The following is a 12,276-nucleotide window of genomic DNA, read 5'->3' as shown; positions in this document are numbered from 1 at the left end:
GTTCGCCGCGGGCTCCATTGACTTCAATGGGAGGCGAATTTCGCAAACCTTTAGGTCGAATTTGCGGCCACGGGGTAATTATTAGGGGGTAGCACGTAGTCCCACCACCTGGACAATAGCATAATACATGTATGAGGTGAATTTGGGATCGATAACTACAAGCATTTTTTTTTTATTTGGGAAATTGTTCTGACAATTCAGGACTATGGAGCTAATGAAGGCAATGGAGGAGAGGGAAGGTCAGGGACCAGGGTAGGCAAACAAGAGGGTGCAGGAGATACAGAGCACTGACAGCAGCACCGTAATACAGAGCACTGACATCAGCACCGTGACATACAGCGCTGACAGCAGCTCCGTGACATACAGCGCTGACAGCAGCTCCGTGACATACAGCGCTGACAGCAGCTCCGTGACATACAGCGCTGACAGCAGCTCCGTGACATACAGCGCTGACAGCAGCTCCGTGACATACAGCGCTGACAGCAGCACCGTGACATACAGCGCTGACAGCAGCTCCGTGACATACAGCGCTGACAGCAGCTCCGTGACATACAGCGCTGACAGCAGCTCCGTGACATACAGCTCTGACAGCAGCTCCGTGACATACAGCGCTGACAGCAGCTCCGTGACATACAGCGCTGACAGCAGCACCGTGACATACAGCGCTGACAGCAGCTCCGTGACATACAGCGCTGACAGCAGCTCCGTGACATACAGCGCTGACAGCAGCTCCGTGACATACAGCACTGACAGCAGCTCCGTGACATACAGCGCTGACAGCAGCTCCGTGACATACAGCGCTGACAGCAGCACCGTGACATACAGCGCTGACAGCAGCTCCGTGACATACAGCGCTGACAGCAGCACCGTGACATACAGCGCTGACAGCAGCTCCGTGACATACAGCGCTGACAGCAGCTCCGTGACATACAGCGCTGACAGCAGCACCGTGACATACAGCGCTGACAGCAGCTCCGTGACATACAGCGCTGACAGCAGCTCCGTGACATACAGCGCTGACAGCAGCTCCGTGACATACAGCGCTGACAGCAGCTCCGTGACATACAGCGCTGACAGCAGCTCCGTGACATACAGCGCTGACAGCAGCACCGTGACATACAGCGCTGACAGCAGCTCCGTGACATACAGCGCTGACAGCAGCTCCGTGACATACAGCGCTGACAGCAGCTCCGTGACATACAGCGCTGACAGCAGCTCCGTGACATACAGCGCTGACAGCAGCTCCGTGACATACAGCGCTGACAGCAGCTCCGTGACATACAGCGCTGACAGCAGCTCCGTGACATACAGCGCTGACAGCAGCACCGTAAGCAGCCCCAGGAGGAAGTCAGCACAGCACAGGGATGGTGTGATCCCCTCATAATAAGAACCCCCAGGAGGAAGTCAGCACAGCACAGGGATGGTGTGATCCCCTCATAATAAGAACCCCCAGGAGGAAGTCAGCACAGCACAGGGATGGTGTGATCCCCTCATAATAAGAACCCCCAGGAGGAAGTCAGCACAGCACAGGGATGGTGGGAGCCCCTCATAATAAGAACACCCAGGAGGAAGTCAGCACAGCACAGGGATGGTGGGAACCCCTCATAATAAGCAGCCCCAGTAGAAATATGACACCGCTCAACCTCTTCAAAGAGGAGGGTAGGGGCATATAGTACGGTGTGCTTTTTTGGGTCAGGGAAGTGAGCCAAATGAATTAAGAAGGTCTGTGTGCTTGATTCCAAAAATTGTTTATAGACATATACATGGTCTACTGATCACATGTGTTGAATTCCTCCGAGATCCATGCCTCATTCATTTTTAGAAATGTGAGGTAGTTAACACTGTGGTGAGCTAGGCGAGTACGCTTATCGGTCACAATCCCCCCTGCTGCGCTGAACGTCCTTTCGGACAGGACACTGGATGAGGGGCAAGCCAACAGTTCGATTGCAAATTGGGCAAGCTCTGGCCAGAGGTCAAGCCTGCCCACCCAGTAGTCTAGGGGTTCATCACTCCTCAGAGCGTCCACATCGGCCGTTAACCCAATGTAGTCGGACACCTGACGGTCTAGGCGTTCCCTGATGCTGGATCCGGATGACACCTGTCGATGGGTCGGCTGAAAGAATGACCTCATATCCGAAGTCACCAACACATCTTCAAACCGGCCTCTTCTTGCAGGCGCTGTTGGATTGGTACCCGCAAATCCTTCTCTGGGAGTGGGAATTGCTCCTCTGCCAGCGCACGCAAAAGCAGAATGCAGCATTTCTCGAAGCAAGGCCTGGAAGTGCTGCATTCTGACAGCCCTCTGCGACGGCGGTAACATTTCCGCCATTTTGTGTTTGTACCGGGGGTCTAAGTACGTTGCCACCCAGTACTGGTCCTTGACCCTCATGCTTTTTATACGGGGGTCCCTATTAAAACACTGGAGCATGAAGGCCCCCATTTGCACTAAAGTGGAAGCGGTGTGGTGGCCTGGCTCCTGCTCATCATCCAGGATAATGTCGTCCTCTTCATTCTCCTCTCCCCATCCTCGCACAACAGGGATCCCAGAAAGGTTTAAAGCATGCTCTTCTTGCTCCTGCTCATCCGCCCCGGCACCATCCTCCTCTGACTCCTCATCAGACTCCTGTTGTTGACTTGTCTCAGATAGAGTAGCCCCCCCTGGGAATTCATCCAGCATTGCGACTTCCTCATCTTCCCGCTCCTGCTCCTCCACAGCCTGATCAATGACACGACGCAATGCACGCTCCAGAAAGAAGGCATAAGGTACCATGTCACTGATGGCGCCATGGCTGCGACTGACCAGTTTGGTGATCTCCTCAAATGGCCGCAGAAGTCTGCATGTGTCGCGCATGAGCAGCCACTGGCGCGGTGAAAAAAAACCCAGCTCCCCAGAACCGTTTCTTTCGCAGAGTTCATACAGGTAGACGTTAACTGCACGTTTCTGCTGGAGCAGCCTATCAAGCATATAGAAGGTTGAGTTCCATCGCGTCGGGCAATCGCAAATAAGACGTCTGACCGGCAGATGGTGTCGCCGCTGAATGTCAGCAAGGCGAGCCATGGCCGTGTAAGATCTTCTGAAATGGGCCGAGATTTTCCTTGCCTGCCGCAAGATGTCCTGGACCCCAGGGTATTTGACAAGGAATCGCTGCACGACCAAGTTTAAGACGTGTGCCATGCACGGCACGTGCGTGATTTTGCCCTGTTTCAATGCGCTAAGCAGATTGGCACCGTTGTCACACACCACTTTACCAACTGTCAAATTGAGCGGTGTTAGCCACTCATCTGCCTGTGAACGCAAAGCTGAAAGGAGTGCCGGGCCAGTGTGGCTCTTTGCTTCCAGGCACAACAGACGCAGCACGGCATGGCAACGTCTCACCTGGCATGTGGAATAGGTTCTGGGGAGCTTGGGCGGTGCAGTGGAAGAGACGCTAGCAGCGGAAAAGGAGGAGGCAGCTGAGGAGGAGAGGGAGGAGGATGGAGTAGGAGGAGGAGAAGAAGAGTCAGGCCTGCATGCAATCCGTGGCGGTAAAACCAAATCTACACGGGTGCCACGGGTTACATGCTTGACGGCCGTCAGAAGGTTCACCCAGTGGGCAGTAAAACTGATATACCTTCCCTGCCCGTGTTTGCTAGACCACGTGTCTGTGGTCAGATGTATCTTGGCACCGACACTGTGTGCCAGAGATACATTCACTTGCCGCTGAACATGGCCATATAGCTCTGGGATGCCCTTCTCTGAGAAATACTTCCTTCCTGGGACCTTCCATTGTGGTGTTCCAATGGCCACAAATTTGCGAAAGGCCTCCGAGTCCACCAGTTTATATGGCAGTAGTTGGCGGGCTATGAGTTCTGACAAGCCAGCCGCCAACCGTTGGGCAAGAGGGTTATCCGGCGTCATCATTTTTTTACGCTCAAACATTAGGCCCACGGAAGCCTGCCTTTTTGCAGAAAAATGTGAGCTTGGCGTGATGGAAGGTGGAGTGGAGGACAATTGTGAGGAGAGAGGAGAAGGAGAAGTAGAAGACGAGGCTGGACGGTGAGAGCCTGCAGTGTGGCTTTGTGTGTTCCGTTGCTCCCACTGGGCTCGGTGATGGCTGCTCATGTGCCTTCTTAAGGCGGTCGTCCCTAGGTGAGTATTGGGCTTACCGCGACTAACGCGTTGACTGCAAAGATTGCAGATGGCAACGCTATTGTCAGCAGCGGACACGTTAAAAAAAGCCCACACTGCGGAGCCATGTGCCGGTGTCCTGGGAGCGCCAGATGTGACCGTACATGGTCGATGACTCGCTCCTGATACATTTGCAGTCTGCTTTGTCCCTGCTGTGCAATGTAAGTCATTGCTGCTTCTCCTCCCTATCTGCTGGTCCATATCTCCCTCTGAACTCCCCTCCTCTTCCTCTCTTGTGGGCACCCACGTGACATCACTAGACACGTCATCATCAACGTCACCTTCCCCACCGCTATAAGTAGAGTAGGCAGCAACACCGGGGACCAACCTCCTCCTTGGGCTGATCTGGGTACTGGCGTCAGACTGCTGAGTAGCGCTTGTTGCTACCTCCTCTTCCTGATCCAATACCAAGAGTGGCTGCGCATCAGAAATGTCCTCTTGATATGGATCGGAAAATAATTCCAGTGACTCAAGCGGAAGGTATGTGGTGGTGGTGGTGGTGGTCGTGTTGTTGGTGGTAGTGTCTTTGGGGGTGCACATAGCAGAGAGTGAAGAAGAGGGTGCAGATCGAGAGGATGAGGAGGGTGCAGAAGAATAAGGCTGAGTGAGCCACTCAACCAAGTCTGGTGCGTCCTTTAAAGTAATTGAACGCACCTTCTGCAACTTCCCACTTTGGCTCAAGGCTGTTGCTCCTGCCCTACCCCTACCACCCCTGCGGAAGGGCCTGCCTCTTCCTCTGCCTGTCATTTTTTAAATCACCCTGTGACAAAACTCTTAGTCCCTATACCGCTGAAGGACTGCTGCAGTATAGGGCAGCGGTCAGCAGTAGTGCACGTCAACCCTATGTATTGTGGACCGATAGCGGTCCTTACAGAACAGCAGACTGTACTGCACTCAGGCCTATGTACCGTAGCACCCTATACCAAGTTACCAGTCCTTATAAAAACTTTTGTGGACCAAGCAGGTTGTGTGTTAGTGATTAGCAGACTGTACGTCAGTCCCTATACCAATGAAGGACTGCTGCAGTATAGGGCAGCGGTCAGCAGTAGTGCACGGCAACCCTATGTATTGTGGACCGATAGCGGTCCTTACAGAACAGCAGACTGTACTGCACTCAGGCCTATGTACCGTAGCACCCTATACCAAGTTACCAGTCCTTATAAAAACTTTTGTGGACCAAGCAGGTTGTGTGTTAGTGATTAGCAGACTGTACGTCAGTCCCTATACCAATGAAGGACTGCTGCAGTATAGGGCAGCGGTCAGCAGTAGTGCACGGCAACCCTATGTATTGTGGACCGATAGCGGTCCTTACAGAACAGCAGACTGTAACGCACTCAGGCCTATGTACCGTAGCACCCTATACCAAGTTACCAGTCCTTATAAGAACTTTTGTGGACCAAGCAGGTTGTGTGTTAGTGATTAGCAGACTGTACGTCAGTCCCTATACCAATGAAGGACTGCTGCAGTATAGGGCAGCGGTCAGCAGTAGTGCACGGCAACCCTATGTATTGTGGACCGATAGCGGTCCTTACAGAACAGCAGACTGTACTGCACTCAGGCCTATGTACCGTAGCACCCTATACCAAGTTACCAGTCCTTATAAGAACTTTTGTGGACCAAGCAGGTTGTGTGTTAGTGTTTAGCAGACTGTGCGTCAGTCCCTATACCGCTGAAGGACTGCTGCAGTATAGGGCAGCGGTCAGCAGTAGTGCACGGCAACCCTATGTATTGTGGACCGATAGCGGTCCTTACAGAACAGCAGACTGTACTGCACTCAGGCCTATGTACCGTAGCACCCTATACCAAGTTACCAGTCCTTATAAGAACTTTTGTGGACCAAGCAGGTTGTGTGTTAGTGTTTATCAGACTGTGCGTCAGTCCCTATACCGCTGAAGGACTGCTGCAGTATAGGGCAGCGGTCAGCAGTAGTGCACGGCAACCCTATGTATTGTGGACCGATAGCGGTCCTTACAGAACAGCAGACTGTACTGCACTCAGGCCTATGTACCGTAGCACCCTATACCAAGTTACCAGTCCTTATAAGAACTTTTGTGGACCAAGCAGGTTGTGTGTTAGTGATTAGCAGACTGTACGTCAGTCCCTATACCAATGAAGGACTGCTGCAGTATAGGGCAGCGGTCAGCAGTAGTGCACGGCAACCCTATGTATTGTGGACCGATAGCGGTCCTTACAGAACAGCAGACTGTAACGCACTCAGGCCTATGTACCGTAGCACCCTATACCAAGTTACCAGTCCTTATAAGAACTTTTGTGGACCAAGCAGGTTGTGTGTTAGTGATTAGCAGACTGTACGTCAGTCCCTATACCAATGAAGGACTGCTGCAGTATAGGGCAGCGGTCAGCAGTAGTGCACGGCAACCCTATGTATTGTGGACCGATAGCGGTCCTTACAGAACAGCAGACTGTAACGCACTCAGGCCTATGTACCGTAGCACCCTATACCAAGTTACCAGTCCTTATAAGAACTTTTGTGGACCAAGCAGGTTGTGTGTTAGTGATTAGCAGACTGTACGTCAGTCCCTATACCAATGAAGGACTGCTGCAGTATAGGGCAGCGGTCAGCAGTAGTGCACGGCAACCCTATGTATTGTGGACCGATAGCGGTCCTTACAGAACAGCAGACTGTACTGCACTCAGGCCTATGTACCGTAGCACCCTATACCAAGTTACCAGTCCTTATAAGAACTTTTGTGGACCAAGCAGGTTGTGTGTTAGTGTTTAGCAGACTGTGCGTCAGTCCCTATACCGCTGAAGGACTGCTGCAGTATAGGGCAGCGGTCAGCAGTAGTGCACGGCAACCCTATGTATTGTGGACCGATAGCGGTCCTTACAGAACAGCAGACTGTACTGCACTCAGGCCTATGTACCGTAGCACCCTATACCAAGTTACCAGTCCTTATAAGAACTTTTGTGGACCAAGCAGGTTGTGTGTTAGTGATTAGCAGACTGTACGTCAGTCCCTATACCAATGAAGGACTGCTGCAGTATAGGGCAGCGGTCAGCAGTAGTGCACGGCAACCCTATGTATTGTGGACCGATAGCGGTCCTTACAGAACAGCAGACTGTACCGCACCCAAGCCTATGTACCGTAGCACCCTAGACAGACCAAGTTACCAGTCCTGATAAAGAGCTTTGTGGAACAAGTGAGTTGTGAATGATTAGCAGACTGCAGCAGAAGGGCAGCAGTCAAGTATAATATTCTTTCTATATTTGGAAGAAAGAATATTATACGTGTACAAGCCTATTACCGTACCACTGATACCAGTCCTGAAAAGAACCTTTGTGGAACTAATAGTAACAGCAAGTCTTTAAAATTATCCTCACTGCCTGACAACACTGCTTCCTGCCTGTCCCTATACAAATTGGCAAAAAAGAGTAGGCTGGAACGATTAGCTGGAACAGCTCTTTTGTGGACCTGATAGTAACAGCTAATGATGATGATGATGATGATGATGAAGAAAGACTAATCTGGCTGAGCTGTCCCTAAAATAGCAGCATACAGCGCTCTGTCCCTTTATCTAAACTGACAAAAGAAACTCAGGCTGCTGACCTAACACCTATACCAGTCCTGAAAAGAACTTTTGTGTACCAAATAGCTAGCGTTTTCTCTGTCCCTACTCCACACAGGATCCTTTCCCTACAGTGACAGAAGAAAGAATGTAAAATGGCCACCGGATCGGGTGTATTTATAGGTTAGGGGGAATGTCCAAGTGTCCATGAGCTGTCATGTCTCAATTGGTTGTCCTGTAACACATGATAAACGTGTCACGAAAGGTTAAAGTTCTTGTATACATTAAACACGTAAGTCCGCCGGGGCGAACGACGGAAAAAGGCGTTCGAACCCGCGGACGGCGAAAGTCGGAAATTCGCCGCGAAACGACCGCCGGGCGAACCGTTCGGCCATCACTATCCAGGAGGCCTTTGCCGATACTCAGACAGCAGTACCAAAATACTTTTTAAAACTTCCTCCTCTGATTTTGTCCTTGGTGCTACTGTTTTGCTTGCATAAATTTGGTTCATGTGGAAAAAAACAAAAACCTTCCTGGCTCCAACCAGCTCACAAGCAATTCATCTCTCATTCAGAGGCAATTTTGCTGGTACTTTTGGCCTGATCAGTGGCAGCTGGTAAAGTTTTAGGATGGGGGGTGCCAGACCCTGCCCTTCCTTTTTGATCCCTCCCCCTTCTCATAAGCCCCACCACTTATAGAATCCACCCACTCCGTCCCCTGTATTCCACTTGCTTCCACCCATAGAGTCAGGAGTATACAGCTTAGCATCACAAGACAGAGTACAGGCCCCAGCATCACAGGACAGAGTATACAGCCCCAGCATCACAAGACAGAGTATATAGCTCAGCATCACATAACAGAGAAGATAGCTCAGCATTGCAGATCATGGTATATAGCGCAGCCTCACAGGTCATTGTATATAGCAGAGCCTGACAGATCATAGTATATAGCTCAGCCTCACAGATCATGGTATATATCGAAGCCTCACAGATCGGCTCAAACAAACTGAAAAATTACACTGTTAGCACTGATTTGTAATTTGCAACTGGGAAGATCAGTTGACTCCAATTCCAGAGTAGCATATCCTACAGTTCTATGTGAAAAAAGGCAGACTCTGTACTGACCAGCATATGTGACACATTTTTTGCATGTCATTATATACAGTATAGCTATTGCTATATGATATCAACTTAAACCCCATTTTTCCTTGTTTATATTATCTGCCAATAACTTAGTATGCCATCTTCATTATGTGGTTATATTTTATGTTATTTCCCCCAGTTTATGACATCCTCATGTCAGAGCCTCCAGTAAGGGTGCCATGGGAATGATAATCTGTTATCGCAGTTTGTGCATCCTGTTTAAAATGATGGGACCACTCATGTACTGCTAGGGGTTGTTAGGGACAATCAGAGTAATGAGTCTCCAAGGTTACATTCTGTGGGGCTTACTTACTTAGCTCCGCTCGGGCCATGCGTTTCACGGAGCTGCTGATGTTACTTCCGGTTTATCACTAGCACAGGGAAACCGGAAGTGATGTCATAACTCAGAGGGAAAGCAACGCCCATGTCCTAGGGCGGTGCCAATCTTGATCAAAGCACCCGGCCGTAGTGATACTATGGGTGCCAGGTGGAAGTATTCCAGTGCAATTGATTGCGCCAAAAGGTAGGTCAAAAGCCTGCAAATGAAGCGTATCATATGCAATCTCATGATTGCATAGAAGTTGCGCTTCCCATAGCGCACTGTGTCCAGTACCCAAACACAGTGCACTTAAAGGAACTTTTTTTTCTATTTTTTTTTTTAAAAGGGCCATTTTTTTTATTTACTATGGACGGGCTGCCACTGGGCCTTATGTGTGTGATAGTTGCAGTAGTACATATTTTGTATGGAACTGACAAAAGTAAGGTCTCAAGCCACTATCCCAAAGCAGTACTCATCGGCTAGAATCACCTCTGCACATAATATATTGTATTTTTTATTTACTTATTTAGCTGACAACTTGTAAGGCTTAAGACTGGCATAGATGGTTTGAATCCTGGATGGGTCTGCAGGAACCATCCGTAATTCAAACCATGCAGGCTGAATGTACCCAAGATGATCGATCAATCAACCTGTCGGATTTTACATGTGTTTATTGCTAGCCACTATTATAGCCGCTAGCATTAATCACTGTGTTCTCCCAGCGGGGACACCCCCACCCTTGAGAGAACACTATGACTTTGCGGCAGGAATTTCCACATCAACACTGACCTTACTGTGTTGATGGGGGAATCCAGCAATTTTCTTTCTTTCAACCTGAGGTTGCAGGAAAAAAATTACTCCATGGCTATGAGATGAGTATCCCTGTTGATGATAGGTAAAAATATGCACCTGATAACCACATAGGAAAAAGATGTCTCTTTGATGCTTCCAACTGTAAGCATAGTTCTACTGTGCCTAATGATGAATCTGGAAGACCAGGTGTATGTATTTATGGTATTTTATAAAGAGCCCTTGACAATGGAAGGGTTAATAGGCACTACATTTTTTGGCAATGAAAATAGGTTTGTTTTCTATAACCTCATGACAACAGTTTTAACCTTCCCTCCAGGTACCAATACAATCTTTCCTAGTCTACATGGTATTGTCAGTACGGTGGTATTTTATAAATGCTTGGCACAGTAAGCAGCCATATATTTTAGGATTGTTCTCAGTTAAGGTTTATCGATTAGTTGAAGGCAAGGTTTCAACAGTTATTATTGACCTGCATTGAGGTCATCGCTGTAAGACGGCTTCTTTTATTCTTCTAGTGTTAAAAAAAAAATCAGTTTGCTGTGTGAGGGCTCATTTGTTTTAGTTCATATTCATGTGCTGGATGTTAATCTGTTTTTAAAAATATGACATATTTGTGCGTTAAATTGTACCTGAAGCCAAAGCAAAAACAAAGAAAAAGGTTGCTGTAACTGCCTAACCAGTCGCGGACCACCCACTGTAGATTTACTGCGGCAGGACGGCAGGGCGGCAGCTCTGCGCCAGATAACGTACCTAGTAAGTGATCTGGCACTGGTCACGTGTGACTTGCTCTCACTGTGATTGGACACAGCGGAAGCCAATCAACAGGTCTGGCAAAAGTGATGTCCGCTAGGACCCACCGATTCCCCTGTGAAAGGGGAATGTACTGATCCTGTGTTCCTGCTAAGCAGGAACACAAATCTTTACATTCCCCCAGTCAAAGCATCACCTACCCCACACAGTTAGTAATCACTCCAAGAGAACATATTTAACCCTTTGATCAGCCCTGATGTTAACCCCTTCCCTGCCAGTGTCATTAGTACAGTAACAGTGTATATTTTTTAGCACTGATCTCTGTATTAGTGTCACTGATCCCCAAAAAGTGTATAAAGTGTCAGTTCGGTAACTTATTTGTCGTGCTATAAGTTGCTGATCGCCGCCATTACTAGTAAAAATAAAAAAATTAAATAATATTATACCATAATTTTTAGATGCTATAACTTTTGCGCAAACCAATCAATATACATGTATTGGGATTTTATTTTTATTTTTTTTACCAAAAACATGTAGCAGAATACATATTGGCTTAAACTGATGAAGAAATTTGATTTTTTACTTTTTTCTTATTATTGCCAATGTTTTATAGCAAAAAGTAAAAAATATTGTTTTTTTTTTCTCTCAAAATTGTCGGTCTTTTTTTTGTATATAGCGCAAATAATAAAAACCGCAGAGGTTATCAAATACCACCCCAAAAGAAAGTTATATTTGTGGGGAAAAAGGGATAGAAATGTTATTTGGGTACAGTGTCACACGCCCCCGCAGTTGTCAGGAAAAGTAACGCAGTGCCTTATTGCAAAAAATGGAGCTATGGTTTTCCTAAATCCGTGTCACTATCACTTTTACTCTATATATTGGATTGGGGACAAACTTATAAGTAAAGTAATTAAAATTAAAATGAACATGTATTGACTTAAAGTGTATCCGAAGATAATTCTTTAAGTTTCGGATAGGGTGGTAAGGGATTAGAATCTTTATCAATGATGTTTTCCATTTTTCTTTCAGTGCAGGTTTTATTTATTTTTGCTGCAACAAGCCATGTAATATATATATATATATATATATATATATATATATATATATATATATATATATATATAATATAACGTATAGGTATACAGTTATTTATATATACAATATGTGCATGTGTGCAAATCTTATAAATGGCAGCATAGTGGTTCTGTTGTCGTAAATAATGTTTATAGTTAATGCAGCTAAAAAAAAAGAATGATTAAAACAAGAAAAGGGCACACCGACCTAGTGCAATACCATTATAAACATTTATTAAAAGATAAAAGGCAACATGCATTATTCTCACAAACGCATGATGTATACACGCATTGGAAACACTCTTTACTCTTTTAACACTTAACTGCAGGAGAGTAGCTTTCTTGAACAAAAAAATAATGTTTGGCTTCTTTGTGTCATTAATTATATAGGTTCCTGGAAGAAAGTTATGAGCCTCTGGAAAATGTAAGTCCTGTGCCTAAAGCACTAATTTTTCCATCCCAACTTTGGATGGATGGATGG

General features: G+C 47.3%; 1 protein-coding gene across 1 annotated transcript in view; it reads left to right on the top strand.

The window, feature by feature from the left end:
* Window positions 1-12,276, top strand: part of LOC143986675 (spermatogenesis-associated protein 7 homolog) — a 273,557-nt gene that overhangs the window by 197,281 nt on the left and 64,000 nt on the right. Inside the window, exon 7 of the mRNA XM_077485081.1 lies at window positions 12,186-12,219. Coding sequence (XP_077341207.1) covers window positions 12,186-12,219 — 34 coding nt within the window. The remainder of the gene's footprint in view (window positions 1-12,185; window positions 12,220-12,276) is intronic.

The sequence above is a fragment of the Lithobates pipiens genome, unplaced genomic scaffold, assembly GCF_037356315.1.
Source record: "Lithobates pipiens isolate NorthernLeopardFrog02 unplaced genomic scaffold, aLitPip1_a1.2 Scaffold_18, whole genome shotgun sequence".
In the NCBI taxonomy this organism is placed as follows: domain Eukaryota; kingdom Metazoa; phylum Chordata; class Amphibia; order Anura; family Ranidae; genus Lithobates; species Lithobates pipiens.
This window is presented reverse-complemented; position numbering and strand designations above follow the sequence as displayed.